We start from the raw sequence: 26249 nt of genomic DNA on the forward strand, positions 1-26249 counted from the left end.
CAGCTGGGGACTTCCCGGCTCTGCTCCCAGACGCTCAGCCACACTCCCTGAATGGGCCCACCCGATGGCAGGCAGCCTTTCCTTCTCTCCAGATTTACACAGTCCATTCCTCTACCTGGGGAAGAAGACTTGCTATTTTTATAACAATTGTTACCTTCTCCAGCAAGATCAGAAAATACGTCAGTTTTGCATTCTGTAAGTGAAATATTTGATGCTGCCTAAAAAAAAAAAAAAAACTTTCTTCTGTTATTATACAATTACATATTGTCAAAAGAGTCGTTACCTAATTATCGGTTATTTTACGTTGATTCTGAGGCAACATGTGCTTGCATTAGACATTTTATTTTGTGGTTTTGCTATCTACTTAATTATCTGTACTACTGCCAAATACAAAATTCTATAAAGATTTGGTAGCATAAGTTAAGAACTAATTATAAGCAATTTCACTTATTACATCTTGTTCACTGATCATAGGCTGGAAAATTACCTTCAAATGCTACATTGTGAAGGTGGGTAAGAGATGCTTTTCTATTCCCTGTGTCATATAATTGAAGTCTCCTTCCCTAGAGATGGGTCAAATAAGCCCAGAAGTCTATTTCCACCCTCAGTGGAACTTGTTATGAATCTTGAGATTTGGTATGAAATCTCAGTCTCTTATCTCTGGACCTGAGTTCAAGTCCCACCTCTGTGACTTAGCTCTGTGAACAACCTTAGGGCAAGTCACTTAAGTTCTCTGAGCTGCCACTTCTTTAACTGATCACACAGGGACTCCATACTTCTTTGAAGGGTTACTAAGTCAGACAATTTACATAGAGGACGGACAATAAGTACTGGTTCCCTGTTCATCCTCCCAGTACACAGGAGCTTGGATTTTGCTCTCAGTCAGAGAGTGGCAGTCTACACCCGCAGTTATACACTTGAGGTCTCAGCCTTTTCACCTGAGTCTCCTGGTAGAAGATTTTCTGACCAGAGATTGAAAACTCAAAGGAGACTAAAAAGAGGTGAGCAAGTTGAGACGCCTACTCTTTGTTCATGGACTCTCCCAGGTGCTTTAGTATTTCTCTCACTTAACTGCTGCTACAACTCTGGGAAGCAAGAATTCTTCAACGTTTGTATGAGGAATCCAAGCTTTAGTGAGAATGACTGACCCTGTAAGTAGAACTGGAACGCAGACCCAGGTCTGACGAACTGTGAAGGCTGTGCTCTTCTCTGTTTTCCGCTCCCCTGCACTTTCTGGTCCACTCCGTCTTATCTCCGTTCCCTGGCTCCTAATAAGCACCTGTGGTCCCTCACTTCCCTGAAGAGAGCCGGAGCCCCCCATGTCTCTGCTGGGGCTGAGAGAGGCAGAGAGGCTGCACCTCAAAGGGCATGCAGAGCTGCAAGGCCTTCAGTCACAACACAGTCCCCTGGGGTAAAAGCAAAACCTCTGAAAGGCAGCATTAGCTGTTCCAACCAGCAATTGAAAAACATAAACCGCTGTTTTAGTCATTTGGGTGAGTCACAGCAGAGGATCTGAATGTCTTTACAGAGCAGAGCAGGAACTCTCTGGTATGTGTGTGAGGCCCTGCTGCTCGTGGGTGAGCCTCACGCAGGGCTTTCTAATACTGTACTGGCACGAGCACCAAGAGGTTTGTACTTGGGAGCATTAGGAAGTTCAAGACCATCAATGCCCTGCTCCAAGAGGCAGAGGCCAATCCATTCTCACCAGTAAAGCCTCTTCTGGGTTTTCCTGGGGTTAGTGCCCATTCAGCAAACTGATTCTCCTGAGCATTCACTTCTCCAAAAAAGTTGTGGTCACATCCCTTTCCCAGGGCACCTCCTGGCTGGCTGTAAAACTGCTGCACCTTTGAGACCTTCCTTCTCTCAGAGGGTTCCTTAGTTTCCCAAACTGGACCTTCTTCCTCCTCATGTACAGGTCTGTTGCATGGCCACCTAGGACATCTGTTCCTCCTCGGCCATAAAAATAAGGGCAGATGGAGTTTCCCCTTGAGCCCACACAGACCCAGGGTTAGTGACAGACATGTTCCACACAGAAACACCTCTTGTGGAAAAGAAGGCCCAGCTAACCTGTATAATATACCTAACACAGAACCAACTGTGACAATGTTTTATGTAAATAACACAGCACATGCATGCTCTCCAGCAGCCAGATAAACCAAAACAAGAATTAAAAGACAAAAGAAGATTGAAAGCAGCTTCTTTCTTAAGGCTCTCTATATTACTCTTCCTGCAACATAAAGCTTTTGAAAAGTTACTATTTAAAATCACTAAACATCCCCCTCTGGTACCCCCATTAACTAGAGACCAATAAAAAGTTGATCCAAGGGACTGACCCAACCTGGATATATTTTAGAGTAGCAGGACAAGTCAACTGGTACCATAAAGAAACATTAAAAGGTTGAAAGCTTATGCCCAGACTGCAGGGTGGTGGGGTTTTCTTTATTTCTACTTTTATCTCTCTAATTTTTTTATGTTAAAATATACTTGCTTCCATAAAAATGTTTATCTGAGTAGCAACTGGATATTTCAAGACAATACCAAGGACACTATTTTATCCACTCCACAGTGAAGTTGATAAAAGGGCCAAATACGCCCCCATGTGGCTACAGAGGAAAATGCCTCGGTTTAAGTAAGAAGGAGGGGCTTACAGGAGGCCTCGAATTTTCTACAGGCCTTTGCATCTTTTTCACCCCCTGCAGTTTTATTACTTGTCAGAGCTTAGAAGTTGCTGTGCTCACATGGTAAGCTTTGATTTCTATCAAGAGAAGAGAGGTTTCATGTTTTTAAAAATATATACTAAAGTTTTAAGTAATCCACATGCACCCTTAAGGTCAGCTGAAACTCTAACACAGAGACACTAACCCTACTAGGACAAGCAGCGATGCTCTGGCGTGTGAATACCTGGGCAACGATGTGGGGTGAAGGGACCAAACTGCTGGAAGCAAAGCAGATTCCAAAGAACAAAAGCAGCTTATTCCCCTCCTTGGAAAACAAGTTCAGCTTCTGTTCCCACTTTGGTTATCAAGAGATCAGAAGCCAATGCAAGGGACCAGAATAGAATTTAAGATAATACCACAAAGATCGTATTCCACACCAATCCATCAACATGAACTTGACCTCTAGACACTTCGGCAAGTATCACTCAACATTATGATACCTGGGTCAATAACCTATTTCTTCTAAAAAAATTCCTCTTCCCCATATCAGAGGTGTAGGCTACCACATATCACACGCGTTGTAAGTATATGCGTAAGTGAAAGAATTTTTAGATGTTTTTTCAAAAGTTTCAATGTTCTCTCATTAAATAGAAATAGCTATTCAGAGAAGGAAACGAAGACACACAAATGCAAAAATGGCACTCACAGCTCTGGCACTGGAAGCTTCTGTTGTCACATACTTTTTAAATTCTAAGAGCATTACCTTAACACCTACAAAACGTCCTCCATGACACCAGGCCTTAAACCTGGGGCACCAAACACATATAGACACAAGACACATCTCCTGGGCCTGCAGGTCCACAGAGGATTCTTTGGAGACCTCTAAGTATCAGACTTAAACAAAGGCTAATACTGCACCTGAAGCACAGTTTGAACAGGCGAGGAGCATAAATAATGCACTCCTGTGACAACATGGAAAAATACAAGACATCAGATGAGAAAAGAGCATAATATAAAACTGCAGCATGAACACAACCAAAGTTGAACCCACATACTCACACACCCCATCTACAGAAAGAGATTAGAGACTAGAAGGAAACACTGAGATACCAATAGTGGCTGTGCTTCAGAAGGTTGAGACTCGGGGTGATTTTGAAGCTGTTTTCTCCTTTCATCTTTCCAGATCTTTAATAATGAGCATACACTACTCTTTTATAGTGAAACAAACAAGCAAATACTTAATGATCACTTATCGAGTGAATGGCTGTCATCTAACTCACTTATCCTAAAATTTTATGAAGATATAAACTAGGTTTGGGTCCAGCATATGATTCCAATGTGTCCTAAGAGGTAAGCAGAGCAGGATCGTGTGGGTGAGTACAGGAGATGAGCACAGGAATCTAGGGCCCTGCAATGAATCTTGGCTCTGTGGGACCCTGGGTGTTGGTTTCCTTATCCTGTCAAAGAAGAGGCTGGACTAGCATAGTGGTTCCTAATCCTCAGTGAGTTACTAACTGCTCTCTCTAAGTCAGGGACCCTTCTCTCCAGAAGAAAACCCCAAATATGTCCAGAGCTTTCGGAAATAATCCAGGTGGCTATGGGTTCTCCAGAGGTTCACGGACCAGGTTAAGAACACTGGTTGGTTAATATGTTCTCTTCTGCAGCTCTGTCTCCACGGCCACAGGGAGGTATAATATGGTCCTATTTCCATTTCCTGTATCTTTGCTGAGGGACTGGTCTAGCTGCTGCTAAAGTATGCCAAGGTCACCAGTTTTCTGCCCCAACCAATGTCACCTTTTAAAAGTGTGGCTTAACTACGCAGTCTTCTTCGCAGATAGCAAGGAGCTCTGGCACCATACTCAGAAATTTCAGGCTAAATAGAACCCTAGGCTGCTGGTGTAAAATCAAGCCATGAAAAGTCAAGCACAGCAGAGGATAACTGAGACACCAAGAGAATAAAAGAGAGACTCCTTTTCCAGAGACGTTCCTGCCAAGCCCTGACACTACAATTAGAAACATGTTTTAAGAACATGGTTACCTCGGCCTTAGAATTCTCCAATGGTAACAGGTAAACAAAGAAGGGATTACAAGGGAACCCCAAAAAACCGTCTTTGATCAGCGACAACTTATCTGCCAATAGATGAGACTTTCTTAAGCAACTTACTACACATAACTGTCTTACTCCATTTTTATTTCTATCATCAATCACCTATCCATTCAAAGCCAAGAAAATATTTTCCCCAACCCCAGGATTCAAACAGGATTGACAGTTTTCAATTCTGAATACTCTTATATTAGCTCCACTTCAAATGTCGAAACAAATTAAAAAATATCACACACCAGTAAAACTGCTACAAAATAGTACTTTAAACAGGTTGGAGGTAGGGGTATGGCTTCATTCTGCTGTATCTCAGTCACATCTGGCAGTTTTGATTCCCTAATTCTGTTTCTGAAATAACCAACATCAAAACAGACAAGAGTCAGGAATATGCCGATGTTTCCGACGTTTCCAGGCGCTTCCTGATTGGCCCTTCTTCCTGGCATTACTGAGCTTTCTCTCCCTGACTCTCCCGCCACCTACCATTAGGCCAGTTCCCTTCTCAGGACTGACACAGGGGTCATCAACTATATGTACCCAAAGTCTTCAGTCTTGAAGGTGACTTTAGAAGAAGGTACAGGGCTATCTGGTATACCACCTCCACCAGGGGGTTGAGAAAGTCACCCCTTCTCAGGAAGCAACCAGGGGTGACTGAGTGTGATGCTCTGTAAGTTCTGACCAGGATCAGACTGCAAAAATAATCCTTTTGGCCTCAGAAAACCAGTCTAAAGCTAAGGTGATCAGCTTAAGTCAGGTTTAAATCCCTTGTGAGTTTACTGATGGCTTTTTGTTGATGCAAATAATCACAATTCTTCCTCTGAACTACCATACTACAGGGCCCTGTTAACTTAAAAAAAAAGGGAGGGGGATGTTTAAAATGGATTAATTTGTTTCAGATAATTCCAGCAGGCCAATGGTGGGATTCAGCTTGCCACCCCACAGGCCACACTCCAAAGCAAGCTGCTTTACTGTGCAAAGAGTTTGGAGTTAACTAGCAACAAGCCTGAAAATTTGGTTACGTATATAAGTACAAAGCTGGTTCATCAAATCCCTGTTCTGGCCCTCAACCCAATGCATTTCAACTAAGGCATCATCTACCTCCTTCTTAACGTTTATCAAACACTTGAATAGGTAACATCCAGCCACTCTTTGGAGATGGTTCCCTTTTTCAGATACTGGGTTGCTGAATTGCTCAGAAGCCTCTTGGTCCTGGGCTCCATTACTGGAGCCTTTACAACTTTCCCAAACCTCCATCTCTCCCTTTTCCTCACTCCTTTCATCCTCCATGGGTTCTGGGTTTTCCTCCTGGGAAAGCGAGTCCTGGTTTGGGCCATGGCCCTCCACAGTAGCAGACTCGCCTTCCTGTAGAGCAGGCCCACACAGAGCACTCTCCTGGGGACCCTGAGCCAAGTCTTGGTTCTTGCCAGACTCTTTAGCGGGGGACCTTTTCTCTTCCAAGGCTTGGATGACGTTCTTGGGAGCTCGGGGAACTTCTCTCAGTTGTCTCACTCGGTCCCTTTTCTTCCTCCTTAAGTGAATCCAGGAGTTTTCTATGGCTGTTAGGAAAAGGCTAATTTCCTCCTTTCCACAGGGAACTCGTTTATGCTGGACCTGTTCGGAGGAAAAACAGAATTTTATAGGAAATCACTTTTCCCCTCTGAAAACTCCTTAGAACTTTCTTTTTTAAAAAAGAAAAGAGGGCTTCCCTGGTGGCACAGTGGTTAAGAATCTGCCTGCCAATGCGGGGGACACGGGTTCGAGCCCTGGTCCAGGAAGGTCCCACATGCCGTGGAGCAACTAAGCCCGTGCGCCACAACTGCTGAGCCTGTGCTCTAGAGCCCAACGAGCCACAACTACTGAGCCTGCGTGCCACAACTACTGAAGTCCGCACACCTAGAGCCCATGCTCCGCAACAAGAGAAGCCACTGTAATGAGAAGTCCGCACACCGCAGCAAAGAGTAGCCCCTGCTTCCCGCAACTAGAAAGAGCCCCGCGCACAGCAATGATGACCGAACGCAGCCAAAGATAAATAAACTTTTTAAAAAATTAAAAAACAGAAGAAAAAATAAAAGGAAAAAGAGAGATTATTATAAGTACTTCTTCAATGTGCTTATTAACCAGGTACCTTCAGATCGGTGAGAATTTTTTCAATCCATGTTGTCACAACTACTATGCCTTCCACTGTCTCAGAGCCCAAAGACGATGCTTTGAGGGATAATTCTTTCATCACAGATTCCAATACTACAAACGTAATGGGTTTCCTTGGCTTCTCTAATTTTCTTCGCTTACTTGGTGGTGACTGAAAGAAAAAGAAGGCATTGGAGAAGAGGGAAGGTTATCCAAATAACTAAATCTCATGCCTTATAATGAATTCAGCTTGGGAAATATCCATGACCTCTGCTACCAATCACAGAGCACTAAAAACACAAAGGCGTTTGCATCTTTATTTTTAATACTCAAAACAACCCTGCAAAATGGGTTTATCATCTCCCCATTTTACAGAAGGGAAAAACTAAGATACAGAGAGCCTATGTAATCAGCTCCAGGTCGCAGAGTTAGTATTTGTCAAGTTAGGATTTGAACCCCAAAGCCAGGTCTTTTCTGCCATACCATGCTGCCTGTGTTCTGGCTATCAGTACGTAACTCCTCCACTTACTAAAGGTCCTTAATCTACCTGTTGTGCCCAAAACAGGCCTGTGCAAGTATAATTTCATGGCACCTCAAGGACCCCAAGGGCATTGTGTTATTTTCTATAAAGAAATGCATGGCTTAAAATCACCACCTTGTAGCCTGAGTTTATACTTGCCAAGGCTTGAAAGAAAGCAGCTGGTGAGCCACAGTTTGTGAGATCACATGCTAGGAATGACCAGGGCCATCAGAATTACATCGGCGGAAAAGGACGCTGAATCTTGGTTAACATTAGGGCCAAGCCAGTGGCTAGCTAAGCACTGCCTCTCAGCTGGGGAGAGGGGACACCAGTACCGAAGAGAACAGCGGATTTGAAAGCTGGTTCCACATAACTCAAGGTTGTCGTCTTTCTTTAAATTTCAAGCTTGGAAAGTGATTTACACTCTAACCACTAGAGGGACTCAAGTTCCATTTTAAAAACCAAGTGACACTGCTGTATTTAAAGTTTATTTCTTTAAAGTAAAAACTTGCTAAATTTTTTTAAATGACTCAGCTAAGACCAGATATATTATGGATACTTTAAGAGACAGACTTGTAGACAACTTTTATCAAAACTTAAAAAAAATTAAGCTAATTCTAAGGTTAAATGGGTCAAAATGAGGAGGATTATAAGAAGGCTCAAAAAAAGAAAACACCTAGTCAGCTTTGAAGATCTTCTCCTAAAGAAAGGCCTCTGATAATTGTGCTGCTAACTCCAATTCTGCCTGGAAACAGTGACAGAGCACGTCCATATACACACATAGTCAGGTCCAGTTACTGGGTGAGGCCTTATAGGAACTAACCAGCTACTCCCTACCCCATACATACACAACAAAATATCCAGTTTATTCTATGCTAGAAAACTTTTAGATGGTATTTCTTAGAAACAATCTACATTTTCTCTTTATACCAGATATTAACCAATAAAGAATGGAAATTAAAGAACAATAGAAAACAAGCTTAGAAGAAAAGGACCAAAAACAAAGGGTGTGTGTATGAGTCAGAAACCTGCCCTTGAGAAATGAATGGTGGACTCTAAGCCCTGAGTCTGAACTTGCTCAGTTAATGTTTCAGACAAGATGAGACAAATTCATGTTGACATTAAGATAGTAGTATTGTTATTACTCAATCACCCAGCATAAGAAACATAATTTCTACAATTACGGACAGCCTAACACTTTGCACTAAGGAGCTTAAGATATGATTATTAAGCTGGGGGTGAAAAAAGATGGTGGTGTTGTAGGAGGAGGATGGGGGAGAAGAATCAGATTCCCTTTCCACTTCCTGACATCCAAAGGCTGTTAACATGGAAAGGTCACCGTCACAGGGCCATCCCTGACAGCACACCAAAGGTCATCTACAAATATGGCTAAAAGGATAACGCCCCATCTCTCTTCTGACAGAGGTGGTAATCATTTGTGCTCACAAATTCCAACCAGCAAAGTGAAGATATTGCTGTATTTCTCATTTCCTGCACTATTCTTCTCCAAAAGTAAGAATGGACTCATCATCATTTCTAGAACTAAAGGAGAAAAATGCATCCTCACCAAACTTAACAAGAGCTCTATCAAGGATCCACTTTACAAGTTCCAAGGGAGTCAGAAACAACAAAGCAGTTTATTGCCTTCTTACACCAGTACTAAAATGAAACCTTCTCCATCTCATATATTGCTCCTTTACCTTGCATCCTGGCTCCAGTGTTCCATATACAATGGTCAATCAACAAATCTGGTATTTCCGAAGATTTTTAGTGAATTGTTTTAATACACACACATATTCTCAGGATTGTTTTAGTTTTACTCTACTATAGAAACTAGGTAGGCACTCAAAGAGACAGATAATTTATACTTTAGAAATTCTCAAAGTTTTTAAATGATTAGAGATTAACTTAAGCCTGGCTTACAGCAATCATTCCTCTCCCTTTCTCGTTCGTACTGTAAATTCTTAGTAGGCAGGGCCAGAGTAAAATACAGGAGCAGGTCTTAAAGAAATTAATAGTTAAATTCAACCCCACAGGTTCAACAGTAGGTAACTGTATATATACCCTGTTACAACACCAGTAAATAGAAGCTATCTGTTTTTCCCCAACTGAGATGATCTTAATTTGCTAATATGCTTTTAAATCTCAGACCACAAATATTTTCAATGAAGAGTTCTACATTCAAACTGTCATAATATAGTTTAGAAGACAAAGTAACATAAATAATTCAACATTTTAAAGCATAAATTTAAAAATCAATAATTTACAATGGTTAATTCAGTTTAGTGCAAAGAATCAGAAGGTGAATTTACAACTGGTTTTGGATTAGAAGATGAACTACTGTATTACCCAGCTGAAATTACAATGTGAAAGAAGTTTGGTGGGGAGCTGTAAATCCCGCAGGGGATACAGGTTTTGTATTGCTTGAACTGCAAGGATTCAATGAATAAAAATCAACAGGGGGAGGAGCGTCAAGTGTTACAATACTGAAACCATAAATTGGACAAAAACAGTTCTTAAATTTTTAAAATATGCTTTACCTAGCAGAGCTGTCTTTAAATTTCTTAAATCATCACTCTTATATTAATTTCTAGATCTCAGTGGTACAATTAGTCAGGAGACTTTCGAATTAGGTGTAATCTGACGCAATCCCGTGTGGCGTCTGCTATGCTGCTGAAGCTCTGCTGTTAACTACAGCTAAGGCAGAAACTCCCAGTGAGCCACAGGCTGCATGAAAGCTTTAAGAGCTCCCTCGTATCTGCAGGAAAAGGGAGTCATTCACTAAGATCTGCTGAGCATGAAGCCACAGCCTCCTCGTTTAGACAAAGCAGCTTCTAGAATGGTCTGGAGGGGAAAGGAGTGCTCTTGGCTACTGCACTGGGGTCCTCCCTGCTCTACTATACTCTGAATGGCTACTGCCCCAGGTCCTCCAGGAACAAGCAGAATGTCTGTAAGCTGTTATTCAGCACAGGCTGTCATTTATGGAGAAACAAAGCCAAGCAGCCAACACTGACACCTGGCTGGAATACACACAGGAGGTGCGCTGGGAAGGACAGTCAGACCATCTTGCCTTATTCAAATGTGTATCAGCTCTGCTGCCATGAAGTGGACAAAATATTTTGTTGTCTAAAAGTGCGGCTTCCTTATTAACAGCCCAGTGGCATTTCTGTTGTTACCTAATCTGCCAGGTTACTGTTTCTATAATGTCCCTGTAATCATTCCTAGATATATTCAAAAACAATAAAAAGTAAAAAATCAAGGGGAAGAAAAGTTTATGTAGAATGCTACCTATCTAAGAAGGGGTGGCTATAACTACATGTGTATTTCTTTATATTAAAACAACCAAACAAAAAACAATGGAAGGATAAATTATAAAATCATTTAAATAGTAATCCAAGGAGAAGAGGGATTGATTGGGGTGAAAGAGACAAGAGAAAGAAGCTAGACCTCTAACTATATCCTTTTCAATATTTGATTTTGAAACCATGGGTAAATATCTTTTACAATTACAAAACAAAATTAAATAGTACAAAAAAAGGCAATCTCTAAAAATATAAAGTAGAATGAAACAAATGAACGTAACTGTGTACGGACTGGTGGCATAAACCCACAAAAAGGAAACATTCCAAATGACTTTAAAATCCATCATGAGACAGTCCCCAAGGACAAAAGAATGAAAAAAAAAAAAAAGCTATTTTCACAAATGATTTGGTGATGTTAACTTTGAGACTGCCATGGTATATCATGGGCCAAAACAAATGAGTAATTAATTATGGTCAAGGACTGAGATTTTTGGCATGGAATTTTTGAACAGGAGATATAGATAGACAATTGGTGAAGTTAAGTAGAAACTAAATAGAAAGTCGGAACTAGGATGTATTTTATCTTTAAAAAAATCGAAAAATAGTTGCTGCCAGCTCTGGGGAAGAAAAAAACAAACGTATTTTTGGGGGGAGCAACCTGTCATACTAGACAGAAAGGGAGCTACTACCCAAGACTCTAGTATGATAAGACGACTCAGCATCCAACTTGAATAAACACCCCATGGGCAAAGATGGGACATAATCTGTGCATCAATAAAGATAATAAGTGTAACAGACTGAAAAATACTGAAAGTGTAAATCCATGAATTCATAATAGTCTAAAAACAAAACCTAAACCACCCTCTTTGGTCACTTCTGGGAGATGCTAGGGAACCACTAACTCATTATTCTTAAAACTGAAAAGTAAAGCAAAATAATCAAGCATTTATCCTGCCTTTACCAGATGAACTGTACCTCAACGTAACCAAATAGTTGATAAGGGGAAGTTTCTCTTTATAAGTACTTTAGCAATAAAGAAGGAATAATAGAATCGGAATATCAACATTCTGCAACTCTAAATGAATTAATGGATCCAGGCAATGATCATCAATGACTGCTCACATTGTAAGAAGACAAAAGCAAACATTATGTGCCTCCTGATGGAAGTTCTGAAGCATACCACACACCACCTAGAAAGCAGTCTCCTCCCCCACCCCCCATCAAAACTGTACAATATCTGATCATGCCTCTGGCTCTAACTGCCAATTTATAGGAAAGACAGGGTCTGAGGAACATATTAACACCATGGAGATGCACTCAGAAAAATCCAGATATAAAAAACTCTATAGGACAAATATCCCATTTTCTTTAACAAATAAATTACAAGGGAGTGGGTGACAGATGGGGGAAAGAGGGGGTGGACAACCATACTAAAAGCAATTCAAAGGATATATCTATCAACTGCAACACATAAAACTTAGTAAGACTCTAGTTTGACAAACTTTAAAACATCTGAGACAGTAAGAAAAATTTGATCAACTATACAGCCAACATGAAGGAATTATAAATTATTGTGGTTATGTTTTTTTTTAAAGAATCTTTACCTTTTACAGATAAATATGAAAATGGTTATGGATAATATACTGTCTGAGATTTGCTTCAGAATCGTCAGGGCAGGGGGAAGGAGTATATGGAATACAGATGAAACAAGAATAGCCATGAGCTGTCAACAGTCAACGTAGGTGATTGATAGGTAAACACTAGGTGTCTTCCTAGACTGTCAATCGACTCAATATTAAAATTATTTAACTTCAAAAACTAAAAACAAAGATATATATTATGGAATACAATACAAAATTCAAATGCATATTAAAGAGAAAAGAAGAGACTTCAAGAGTACAGAGTGCTTCCTGGGAAATTCTTTATTGTCACCCTGATGCCCAGGGATTTGTCAGAAAACATTTCCTCCTATAGCTGATACTTCAGTGGAAAAGTCTGAGAATCACTGTACCACATCATTTATTCCTTCATTTTCATTTATTTAATAATTATTATTTGAGGACCAGACACTATACTAGGTTGATGCCATGTAGAAGACACAATATGGACAAAGAGTGAACACAGGAGCAGGATCTCAATATCAATTTAGGAAGAGTGAGGGCAAACTTCACAGATGGCAGTATCTGAACTAACTTGATAGATGAGAGTCTGATGGTCAGAGAGGAATCTCCTGGAGAGGGATCAGAGAGCAGAAGCTCAGCATTACTGGGGCATCAAATATGGAGGTGGGTGAGAAGGAATGGTGGGGAATGACAATACAATATATTTTACTGAGCATTTACTATATACCAGGCACTGTGTTAATTATATTTAATCCTCAAAACCCTATGTGGTAGGTACTATTATTACCCCCATCTTATAGATGAGGAAACTGAAACTTAGAAAAGTAACCTGCTCAACATAAAGCTAGACAGGGGCCAGCACACAAAAGGCTTTTTCTATACACTATGCAATAGTTTTGGTGTTATCCACCACGCCACAGTTAAACAGAATACCAATACAAACTACTAGGTCACAAGGAAGTTCATGCAGAATACAAATGACTGAAAGAGATAAGCCCAGAGAGATTTCTATGGGCTGCATGGTTAAGAAGGCTTTATGCAGAAGCTGGAATTGAGCTGGGCTGCAGTGGAGGGAAGTTCACAGGAAGGATCAGAGAAAGGGCTGTGAGCAAAGGCTGTACAAAGTCAGTTATGACTCTGGCATCGTGAAAAGACTGTGGAACTTCTAATATCGTAGAAGACAGTACAGTCAGGAAAACAGGGAGCAATTAGGACGGAAGGGAAAGTCAAAGACAGATTTGGGAGGCCCAAGGAGCCACTGAGGAGCTATACATTCTTTGAATGGTGAGTTTAGGATGAATCCAAGTGACTGTTACATGGAAGGCTGTTGGGATGGCCTATAAGCAAGGTGATGAAGGGTTGCCTAAGTAGGTTAATACATGGCTAGGCTGGAATAAAAGGCAGTCCTCTGGCAGTACAGTGAGTAGGAGCTTAGGCTGTGAAATCAGACTAATCTGGGCTCCAACCTGACTTTTTAGAGCCTCCAATTTCCTCATCTAGGAAGTGGGGATAATACCACGTATTCGACTTGTCAGGTTTAAATAAAATGACATAATGCGTGTGAAGCATTCACATCACAATTTGAAGCACTATATCCACTGCTTTAAATCTACTATACCTATTAACGTCCTGCTTGCAATGCTGCTCCTTAGTAGAAGTCCTACATCATTCCTTTTAACATTCAACAAATACTTACCAAGCACCAACTATGAGTCAGACACTGACAATTCCTCCTCCGTGAAGTCCTCTCACACTAGCCCAGCCTGAACCATTTCCTTTTCTGAACTCCCTAATTCCACACCATTCTGGTCCCTACCATTCATTTCATTACTTACTCATATATAAAATTTTGTATCAATACTTCACATGTTTTTCTCTCCCATAAAACTGATCATCATAAGGTACAGAAAATGGTATCTTATTTCTTCGGTATTATCACAATGAACATCACGCTTAATAAGAAAAGTAATTAAGAGGAGGAGCCTTAGCTTTGGTTTTGTTCAAGAGCTCAGCTCCCTAACCATCACATCTGTTTTACAGCATAATATACAGTCTGGTAGAGTACTGGTTTTCTAACCATGTCTTAAAAGCAGAATCCTTTCAATAAATAAAATTAATGCATAATACTGACAAAAGCAGATCAGCTCTGGTTAAAATGAGAGACAGCCCTGAAGTACGAGCCTTACATCTGCCCCTAACTGTCATCCCCTGGGCACCAACACGGAATCCCTCCTCTACCTAGAATTAGTTTGAGAACCTGTGGAATAGTAAGTAGAGCACTATCAGAGGACCCCCACTCTGACACTAACAAGCTTACATAATTAATTTGACCCCTTCCCTCCATTTGTTCTCCAAAAAGCCCTCTAGTTATTACTCCCTAGACAGGAAAGACCCAGGCTCAAAGGAAATGTCTTGAACCCAGGGAGGTCATTTTTTAAAACCAGAGTTCCTGGGCAATGCTCAGACCAAGAGTGCACAATTTACTATGGCTACATTATTTTCTCTTTTTCTTTTAACAAGTGTCAAACTTCTGAAAGCAAAGCAAAGCAAACCTAAAATAATGCCTTGAGCAATTAGAGGAGAAGCTCGGACAAAGAGGCATTATAAGTGGCTTGTTAAAATTCTGTAAAGAACCGTCCTTACAATATGTTTCCTTATATTTGTCATCAGTCAAAAATGAATGTACAAAGTTCTATCAACACTAGGACTCGTCTTTTTGCTGTTAAAATAAATCCAGACAAGAGCAATGGGCTTAGTGTGGGCACCTGAATCAGAAGTGAATTGGAATTTTTCAGCATTCAGCACCAACAGAAACGAGTCAGTAGGCCTGAGATAAGTGAAAACAGAAGTTGCCATAGTAACTTGCACATTTACCCTAAAAAGGCGGGAGTGGGGGTGGGATGCGGAAGTAGGTCAATACTTCTGCTTAACTAGCTCTAGTCCTTGGCTTCCTCTCCTCACCTAAAGCAGCATATCCTCCTCCCTCCCCACCACCGGCAGGAGCAAGGGGAGGAAATGAGGTGACCATTTCAGAAAGCAAGGAGTGGCTCTCGAGAGGTCCAGGTAGAGGGAAGGTGAACAAAGAGGACAGTCCACTAAAAACGTCCCGAGTGCCTTGGGACTACCCCTGGGAAAGCAGATGCTGATCAAGGGCACCAGTGCTAAGAAACTGTTGCTGGGTTACCACAAATCAGAAATTGCCATTTCCCCTGTAGCAGTTTAAGTGTACCTAATGGAACACTTGGGAGTGCATTATTAACAACTTTGGGTTGGGGGTAGTGGTGGGGAGGGATGAGTACTCTGGCATGGGAGAAACCTGAAGCCCTTAGCAAGAGGCATCCTTTGATGGCTGAAACTATGAACAGGGCTCAAGGACGGCCTAAAAGACAGGGAGGGAGGGAGCAAATAAAGTAAGCTGATTTTGCTACACAGAAACATAGTACTCTTTGATACTCTGATCTGAAATAGCTACTAATCCAAGAGGGCAAGGGTGACGCTGGTCCCTGAGATGGCCTGAAGAGTGCCAGAGCTCATTATCAGCTCTTCTGCCTGTGGTACCAACAAGTGCAGAAAGCAGGTTAAACAGGAAGCATTTGGAAACAGGTGCAGTTCCATTTTCCTGCAGCTGTTAGTGTCTGCACAGGGATAAGCTAGGACATTACTAATGATTTTAACCATTTGGTGGGAAAGCCCTAGTGTTCTAGAAGACAACAGAAAGGATAATCCCTCAGGGAGGTCAAAAAAGCAGAACCAAAAAAAAAAAAAAGGAGAACCATCTTTTTTAACTAGTGAGAATTTCAAACACAAACCTCTAGATACCCTACTGCATGGCAGAGAGGCAAGTCTAGGCTTCCATCAGGCAGGCCAGTCAGACTTGACTGGGAAACTTATTTCAATCCAGCAGCACACCTAGCTGCAGAGCACAGGAAGGAAAGTCTGTTTCAAATCTGAGCTCATGTATTCAGAAACATCTGCAAATCATCCCCTTGTACTTCTGCACATGTCTCTACTCCTCTGCCCTATGGGAGAAGGAAAGAGCCTCATAGACACAGCAACATTTAAGAGAGGCTCCGGAGACCAAGCGTGGCCAAGACCACGCTTGGGAGAGGAGCACCCAGAACAAGCCTGTGGTGTGGACAGGGGATTAGAGACGGCAAGGACCAGGTACTAGGCCTCCGTAAACACTGTGGGAAGAAGCAGCCCACGCTGAGCAACGTGTGCATGAACATTAAGGCGGACAGCTCCAGGCAACAGTAAGTCAATCATTCTTCCAAGGGAAATGTGAGAACAAACAGATGCTATTCTATTACCACCTCTTAGCACGGCCCAGAAAAATTGTTCGGTCTAACTAGTTCAGAACCGTTTTTCTTTTGCATATAGCAACACAGAGGACAAAGAGAACTTTGTGGAACAAATCATGTTTTAAAACGTTCTATTACGGAAGAATGTTCAAGCTCAAGCACATGCAAAGTAGACAAAATAGGGTAATGAACTATCACCCAGCTTCAAAACTCATTAGTATTCCAGTGTTAACCTTAAAGCCGAGACAGAACCCTTCATTGGAATGATCTCTAAGTTTTACACACCAAAAGCCTGCAACCCCAAATGGTAATTTCTACATCCACCAGGAACCCCAGGGGATAGCTACTCTAGGAAAACAGCAGTGTTAATAGAAAATAAACAGACTTCAATTTCAGTGCTTGAGGAATATCTAACAAAATAACCATACCCACAAAGTTTTTGTACCTGAATTTTTTAATTCCTAAAAGATGCATTTCCAACTCATTTATGTCTGCTGAGTAAGAATCAATGAGGTGCACAAACTCACAGAGAAAGGTTCCACAGTCACCACAGTCAGGTTTCCAGGACTATGCCTGGTTTACAACCACTTTCCATTCTTTTTTTTTTTTCCTCCAGCTTCATTGAGGTACAAATGGCATATATCATTGTGTAAGTTTAAGGTGTACAACTGTGATGATTTGTTGCACAAATATTGTGAAATGACTACCAAATAAGGTTAGTTAACACCTCAATCACCTCACATAATTACTTCTTTTTTTGTGGTGAGAATGCAAGATCTATTCTGTTAGCAACTTTAAGGTATATAATACAGTATTGTTAACTATAGTCACCATGCCGTACATTAGATCCTAAGAACTTATTCATCTTACAACTGGAAGTATAACCTTTGACCAACATCTCCTCATTTCCCCATTGCAGCCCCTCCACCTTCCATTCTGACATAAGCATTTGGGGCAAACTTCAGGAAAACAGGACAGTACAGATTTAGTTCATTTATGACCTACTAAAACCCACCATGTGCTGGAATTCAGAGAAGCTAAAGGAAGGTCTCTACTTACTGGTACTGTTACATCATCATAAAAACTCCAAGCCAAAGCCCACCTCATTGTCCGACCTTGGCAGAATTCAGTGTAGGTGACTTTAGGAACCTGAAACCAGCAAACACAGCATCTCATCATTCTAGTAATTCTACTATGTTTCTGGCTCCTGCCTGATGTTAAATTATATGTTGGTCGTCCTTTTTATCAGTTAACAAACACTACCATCCCCAAACAGTTATGCACAGCTGCCTAATAATCAATGAATAAATTACCTCTCAACAAAGTTGTGGGCTTTCTTCCTGCCATAAAACACGAGAGAATTTATAGTTCTGGCCTGAAGGTCCAATATATGAAACACTCAAAACACAGCCCTTCAGAGAACCACTGGTAAAATGATTCAAATGTTCTTTTGTTTTCTTTTGCTTAGGAAAGAGAGCCTCTAAGGCCTAGCTAGACACAGCTATGTAGTCTCCCTTTTGTCTACCAGATTTTAGGAAAGAAAACAGAACTACTTTCTAGCTGTTACAATTTTAACAAAGAAAAGGTGTTGTGGGGAAAATAGGATGAGTAGAATGTCAGAAAGAAAACTGAAATCAGAAACTTGGTTCTACCGCTGAACCCACATCTGACCCCCTTCTCTGAAAAGTCATCCTGCTCCTGCCTATTCACGCCCAAACACCATAAACTGGGAGGGGAGTTGGGGAAGTATGTATTTGTCACCTGCTTTTCAAAACAAAAGCAAGGGGCTGAACTTGTGCGGGTCACACCATAGTGGGGTGAAGATCGCACACCGGACTGAAAATTGTTCTGGTTTCAGCTGTTCGTTGATAACTAGACGTGTGAACTAGACGTGTGACCTGGAACAAGCCCCTTAGCTTCAGTTTCTGCAGTTATAATGGAGTCAGATGTGGGGTCAGTGGTAGGCAGACACCAGGTTTTTTGATGTCTGGTTTCTCTCTGACATTCTACTCATCCTGTTTTCCCCATCTTTTCTTATTGGTCAAAGAAGACCTTATTTTAATAATTTATAAACAGTTCCCTTTAGCCCCAAAATTACAACATTAAAAAATAAACAAGCAAAAATTAAACAAACAAAAAACACATTTAGAGCTTCTAGGTATAAAGGAAAGTTCTATCTATACTCCAAGTACCATCAAAAGTGGATACACCAGAATAGTAAAGACAAAGCCTTACCCCTTGTATTCGAAGTTCTTCCTTCAGAGGAGCCAGGCTGCATTTCTTTCCCAGCATACAGCTATACCACCTGTAGGGGGCGGGAAATCAGGCAAGTCAAACACTGTTTATGTGGTTACACATTTTTACATTAGCATTACTCAAGTGAAAAAGATAAGAGTAGCAAACAAATATTGAGTTAAGTTACAAGTGACAATAACAAGAATTGTATCAATAGCCCAAAGCAACTTAAACAAAAAGCCACTTAGCCTCTCCAATGATTTTAGGGCTGTATGTATGTGGAAAGAGAGTAAGAGAGAGAGGTCTCACCTGCAATGCTCAGAATGAAGATCATTTAGCTTTGGGACAGAAATTAGTTAATAAACAACAGAAAAAACATGCACACACACACACCCCACCATATTAAGAGAAATTGTAAAATCTAGCATGAACCTGTATTTTGAGATGCACTCACTTGCAAATAACTTAAGAATATATATTGCATTAAAGTTTCAACAGAACATGAAATCAATTTCTTCTATAGCAAATACAAATCCAGAAGAGGGAGTATGAAGATGGAGTGAACTGGTTAAAAGGTAAAAGGACAGACTTTATTTCTTCTGATTATTCTAAAAAGTTTACAAAGTATAAAATTTATACAGGACTTCTGCTTCAGCATATGAAGGATTAACTAGTAAGGAAATTGCCCTTCCACCATAAACTAGGAAACTGGACAAAATATATGAAACAATTTTTCAGACGCTGGACAACTGCAGTGAAGACCTATGATCTCAGAGAGAAAAACAAGGTGAGCCCTATAACTGCCAGAGCTTACTGCCTAAAGGAAATCCCCAAGCTGCAAAGCAGGGAAAGGAAACTAAAACAGAACCCAATAATCTTGCTGAATTGATGAGACAGAGACTGGAGTTCAGAGAGGCTGAGGCAGTAAGAATTTGAAGAGCAAAATATAAGAGGAAGGAGCCACATACGGAGAGAATTCTGGGCATCTGCAGAGGAGGTCACTGGAATATTCTGCAGAATGATCTACATGTGTGGGGTGGAGGCTAGGGAAAGAACTCTCAGAAAGCAGTAAGCTGAACAATTCCTGGATTTCAGACATCTGGGACTAGTTTGTGGATCTACTAGCCAGAGTAGAAAGACCCTGTTAATAAAAGGGGCATCTATTAGAGTCCTGGAAAGGATACTGCTTTGTAATGGGGCTACAGCCTATTCTATATCTACCCTAATAAAGCTTAAAAGCAAGATTTGAAAGGATCCAACTGATCACAAGTAACTGAAGTAAGCATCAAAACAAAGTTTAACACCCTTTAAAAGAACAGAATGAAACGCAGCACCCCCAAACATAAGATATGCAATGTCCAGCATCCAGTCAAAAACTACCAGACATTGAAAGAAGCAGGAGGGCTTCCCTGGTGGCACAGTGGTGAAGAATCCACCTGCCAATGCAGGGGACACGGATTCGAGCCCTGGTCTGGGAAGATCCCATGTGCCGCAGAGCAACTAAGCCTGTGTGCCACAACTACTGAAGCCCATGAGCCTAGAGCCCATGGTCTGCAACAAGAGAAGCCACCACGATGAGAAGCCCACGCACCGCAATGAGAAGCCTACGCACCGCAATGAAGAGAAGCTCCTGCTCGCCGCAACTAGAGAAAGCCCGCGCGTAGCAACAAGGACCCAATGCAGCCAAAAATAATAAATAAATAAAATAAAAAATAAAAAAAGCAGGAAAATGACTCACAACCAGGATTTAAAAATCAATCATTAGAAACAGACCAAGAAATAAGAGAGATGATGGAATTAGGAGATGAGGACATCAAAACAGCTATTAGAAATATGCTCCATAACAAAACATGGACATGATGAAGAGCAAGAGGGAAGATATAAAAACTAACTAAATGTAACTTCTAGACATGAAAATTATAATATCTAAAATAAAAAATTCACAGATGGGATTAACAGCATATTAGACCCTGCAAAAGAAAAGATGTGTGAACTTGAAGACACAGCAAAACAACTACCTGAAATAAAGCACACAGGGGGGAAAAAAAAAGAAAAAGACCAAAAAAATAAAACACAGCACCAGTGACCAATGGGACAATATCAAGCAGTACACATAACTGGGGTTTCAGAAAAGGGGCAAAAGGAGGACAAAAATATTTGAAAAAAAAAGGTCAAAAATTTTCCAAAACTGATAAAAACTATAAACACATATACAAGAAGTTCAATGAACTCCACACAGAAGAAACATAAAGAAAACCATACTATATATTTAAAACAGATAGCCAACAAGGACCTACTGTATAGCACAAGGGAACTCTGCTCAATACTCTGCAATAACCTAAATGGGAAAAGAGTTTGAAAAAGAATAGATATATGTATAACTGAATCACGTCGCTGTATACCTGAAACTAACACAACATTGTTAATCAACTCTACTCCAATATAAAATAAAAATTAAAACAAAAAACATACTAAGGCACCTTATAATCAAATTACAGAAAATTAGAGATAAAAAGAAAATCTTAAAAGCAGGGAGAGGGTAGAGACACTTTTTGTTCAAAAGAATAAAGATAAATATTTAATATCAGACTTCTCATCAGAAATAATGCAAGCCAGCGCTTCTCTGGTGGCACAGTGGTTAAGAGTCCGCCTGCCAATGCAGGGGGCCCAGATTCAATCCCTGTTCAGGGAACTAGATCCCACATGCATGCTGCAACTAAGGAGCCCAAGTGCCGCAACTAAAGAGCCGGTGAGCCGCAACTAAGGAGCCCGCCTGCCTCAACTAAGACCCAGCTCAACCAAATAAATAAATATTTTTTTTTTAAATGTTGATTTAAAAAAAAAGGAAAACAACCAGAATACAATACCCAGGAACTGTGGGACAACTACAAAAGGTATAAAATATGTGTAATGGAAATCTAGAAGGAAAAGAAAGAGAAAAGAAGAATCTGAAACAATGACTGAGAATTTCCCCCAAATTAATGTCAGACACAAACCACAGATCCAGGAAGCTAAGAGAACACCAAGCAGAAAAAATGCCCAGAAAACTACACCTAGGCATGTGATTTTTAAAACACAGAAAATCAAAAAGATAAAAGAAAAAATCCTCAAAGAAGCTAGAAAAAGATACACCTTACCTATTGATAAGAATTACATCCAACTTGTCTTAAGAAACCAAGCAAGCAAGAAGAGAGTGGAGTGAAATACTTATCTCAGACAGGGCTGACTTCAAACCAAGGCAAGTTATCAGGAATAATTACACAATGCTAAAGATGACAATCTTTCAAGAAGACTTAACAATCCTTAATGTGTTTGTACCTAACAACAGAGCATCAAACTACATGAGGCAAAAACTGATAGAGCTGCTGGAGAAATGGATGAATCCTCTACTAGAGATGGAAACTTCAACAACCCTCTATCAGAATGGACAGATCCAGCTGGCAGAAAATCAGTAAAGACATAGTTGAACTCACAGCACCATCAATCAACTGGCTCTAATTGACATCTATTAACTATTCATCCAACAACAGCAGAATACACATTCTTCTCAAGCTCACATGGAATATTCACCAAGACAGACCGTGTTCTGGGCCGTAAAATACATCTTAACAAATTTTAAAGAATAAAACTCATACAACATCTGCTCTTACACCATAGGGAATTAAACTTGAAATCAGTAACAGAAAGAGAGCTGGAAAATCCCCAAATACTTGGATATTAAACAATACATTTCTAAATAACACATGGGTCAAAGAAGAAATCTCAAGAGAAATTAAGCAATATTTAAAAAAATATATTTATTTATTTTTGGCTGCATTGGGTCTTCGTTGCTGCGTGCGGGCTTTTCGCTAGTTGTGGCGAGTGGGGGCTACTCTTTGTTGAGGTGCGTGGGCTTCTCATTGCGGTGGCTTCTCTTGCTGCAGAGCACGGGCTCTAGGCGTGTGGGCTTCAGTAGCTGTGGCACCCAAGCTCAGCAGTTGTGGCTCGTGGGCTCTAGAGCACAGGCTCAGTAGTTGTGGCACGTGGGTTTAGTTGCTCCACGGCATGTGGGATCTTCCCAGGCCAGGGCTTGAACCCGTGTCCCCTGCATTGGCAGGCGGATTCTTTTTTTTTTTTTTTTTAACATCTTTATTGGAGTATAATTGCTTTACAATGGTGTGTTAGTTTCTGCTTTATAACAAAGTGAATCAGTTATACATATACATATGTTCCCATATCTCTTCCCTCTTGCGTCTCCCTCCCTCCCACCCTCCCTATCCCACCCCTCTAGGTGGTCACAAAGCACCGAGCTGATCTCCTTGTGCTATGTGGCTGCTTCCCACTAGCTATCTATTTTACGTTTGGTAGTGTATGTATGTCCATGCCACTCTCTCACTTTGTCACAGCTTACCCTTCCCCCTCCCCATATCCTCAAGTCCATTCTCTAGTAGGTCTGTGTCTTTATTCCCATCTTGCCCCTGGGTTCTTCATGACCTTTCTTTTTTTTCTTAGATTCCATATATATGTGTTAGCATACGGTATTTCTTTTCCTCTTTCTGACTTACTTCACTCTGTATGACAGATTCTAGGTCCATCCACCTCATTACAAATAACTCATTGTTTCTTTTTATGGCTGAGTAACATTCCATTGTATATATGTGCCACATCTTCTTTACCCATTCACCTGCTGATGGACACTTAGGTTGCTTCCATGTCCTGGATACTGTAAATAGAGCTGCAATGAACACTGGGGTACATGACTCTTTTTTTTTTTTTTTTTTTGCAGTACGCGGGCCTCTCACTGCTGTGGCCTCTCCCGTTGCAGAGCACAGGCTCCGGACGCGCAAGCTCAGTGGCCATGGCTCACGGACCCAGCCACTCCGCGGCATGTGGGATCCTCCCGGACCAGGGCACGAACCCACATCCCCTGCATCGGCAGGCAGACTCTCAACCACTGCGCCACCAGGGAAGCCCAAGGGAACTTTTTTTTTTTTTTTTTGCGGTACACGAGCCTCCCACCGTCGCGGCCTCTCCCGTTGTGGGGCACAGGCTCCGGATGCGCGGGCCCAGCCGCTCTGCAGCATGCGGGATCCCCCCAGACCGGGGCACGAACCCGCGTCCGCTAGCATTGGCAGGCAGACCCTCAACCACTGCGCCACCAAGGGAACTTTTTTACAGTGATGGAAATGTTCTATATCTTGATTGTGGTGGTGGTAATGTACACATTTGTCAAAATGCATCAAATCATACACTTAAATTGGAGAATGTAACTGTATGCAAGTTATATACCTCAATAGAACTGATTTAAATATATAAATTTCTAAATAATGATATACCTTATATCTTCAAATATACATAAAGAATAGTTAACAATACAGTAATGTTTTGCATATTTCTTGCTTTATAACATAGCTTAGTTATACTAGCAATACATAATCTGTATCCTGCTTTTTTCACCAAGCATCATAATTACTCCTGTCATTTGAAATTCATCTAACTGCATATTAGTTTTAAAGAGAAATTTCAGATTAAGGGGCTATACATTCAATATGTATTTGTCTGTATGCAAAATAGCTACTATGAAGGTGAATTTTTTTTTTTTTTTTTGCAGTACGCAGGCCCCTCACTGCCACGGTCCCTCCCTTTGCGGAGCACAGGCTCCGGACATGCAGGCTCAGCGGCCATGGCTCACAGGCCCAGCCGCTCCGCGGCATGTGGGATCCTCCCGGACTGGGGCACGAACCCATGTCCCCTGCATCGGCAGGTGGACTCTCAACCACTGCGCCACCAGGGAAGCCCCTGAAGGTGAATTTTAAAGTGACAAAAACTGTAAGTGAATTTAAGAGCCTCTAAAATCACATGCTAAGTTAAAACTACAAAAATTTTCCATTTTTATAAGTTGGACTGGCAACTTTATATGGTTCAACCTAATACATTAAATAATACAGATGAAAATCTTATTAATTATAAAAGTATGACAAATACTATTATACTGCTTTAGAAGTAGTGTGCATTAACCAATATTTTATTTGTTTTTATTGTTTGTGGGTTCAACAACGGATGACAATCCTTATTTTTGTTTAATCAATCCTTTTTCTGATTTGAAATAAATAATTGTCCTACCTAAATTACTTTAAACAAACCTGGGTAAATTTACTCAGAGCATAATCTATTTCATTTGGCGGCTTTACAAGGTTTGGAAGAAAAAGAATATGCTCCCTTTAAGAAGGCAGTGGAGAAATCATTAACCAGGAATTAAAAGCCTTTGGTATGTTAGGAACAAGATGAAGGATAAGAAATTAAGAGCAATTAGTGCTCACAAAGTAACAGTATAAAATAGGTTAATTAACACCTTTCTTTTAAAATTAGCATTCCTGAACAGATTTTTTTTTAAATTTTTTTCATTGAAATATAGTTGACTTACAATGTGTTAATTTCTGCTGTACAGCAAAGTGACTCAGTTATACACATACAGACATTCTTTTTTATATTCTTTTCCATTATGGTTTATCCCAGGATACTGAATATAGTTCCCTGTACTATACAGTAGGACCTTGTTGTTTATCCATTCTATATGTAATAGTTTTCACCTACTAACTTCAAACTCCCACTTCATCCCTCCATCATCCCCTCTCCCCCCTGGCAACCAAAAGTCTGTTCTCTATGTCAGTGAGTCTGTTTCTGTTTCGTAGATAGGTTCATTTGTGCCATATTTTAGATTCCACATATAAGTGATACCATATGGTATTTGTCTTTCTCTCTCTGACTTCTTCACTTAGTATGATAATCTGCAGTCGCATCCATGTCCTGAACAGATTAGATCAGAGTCACCAAAAGCCAAGAAAAGGCCCAGAACAGAGACAAAAGAAAGATGCTACAAATTTCCTCAGGAAATGAAGGGAAGCAAATATTTAAATAACTCAGGCTTGTAATATGTCATTGGTACTTAACATGGGCTTGGCAGAGTTCATTTCTTTTAACTCTTACTGTAAGCTAAATAGTATATCATGAATCTTTTCTGTTTTTTTTTCTTTTTTGGCCACACGGCTTGCAGGATCGTAGTTCCCCAACCAGGGATTGAACCCACGCCCTTGATGGTGAAAGTGCAGAGTCCTAACCACTGGACCACCAGGGAATTCCCTATCTTTTAAGATCGAATCTCATCAATATATCAACTTTTCTGCAAGTTATATTTTTTATAGAAAAAGCAGAAGTAATTGCGTGTATTAAAAACTGTTTTAGCTTCACTTTAAAAAAAAAAATGCCTACTGAGGGACTTCCCTCGTGGTCCAGTGGTAAAGAATCCGCCTTCCAATGCAGGGGACACAGGTTCAATCCCTGGTCAGAGAACTAAGATCCCACACGCCACGGGGCAACTAAGCCCGTGCGCCACAACTACTGAGCTCGC

General features: G+C 40.8%; 1 protein-coding gene across 3 annotated transcripts in view; it reads right to left on the reverse strand.

The window, feature by feature from the left end:
* Window positions 1-4827: 4827 nt before the first annotated feature.
* METTL16 (methyltransferase 16, RNA N6-adenosine) overlaps window positions 4828-26249 on the reverse strand; it is a 55839-nt gene continuing 34417 nt past the window's right edge. For 2 of the 3 annotated variants that reach the window (XM_030861794.2, XM_030861798.2), the window contains 4 exons: window positions 18863-18932; window positions 17687-17776; window positions 6881-7054; window positions 4828-6366 (listed from right to left, as the gene is read on the reverse strand). In XM_030861794.2, the coding sequence (XP_030717654.1) occupies window positions 5743-6366; window positions 6881-7054; window positions 17687-17776; window positions 18863-18932 (958 nt within the window). In that variant the 3' untranslated portion in view covers window positions 4828-5742. Of the gene's footprint in view, window positions 6367-6880; window positions 7055-12623; window positions 12935-17686; window positions 17777-18862; window positions 18933-26249 lie in introns of those variants that run through there. The other variant, XM_030861802.3, reaches the window with a different exon arrangement.

The sequence above is a fragment of the Globicephala melas genome, chromosome 20 (genome assembly GCF_963455315.2).
Source record: "Globicephala melas chromosome 20, mGloMel1.2, whole genome shotgun sequence".
In the NCBI taxonomy this organism is placed as follows: domain Eukaryota; kingdom Metazoa; phylum Chordata; class Mammalia; order Artiodactyla; family Delphinidae; genus Globicephala; species Globicephala melas.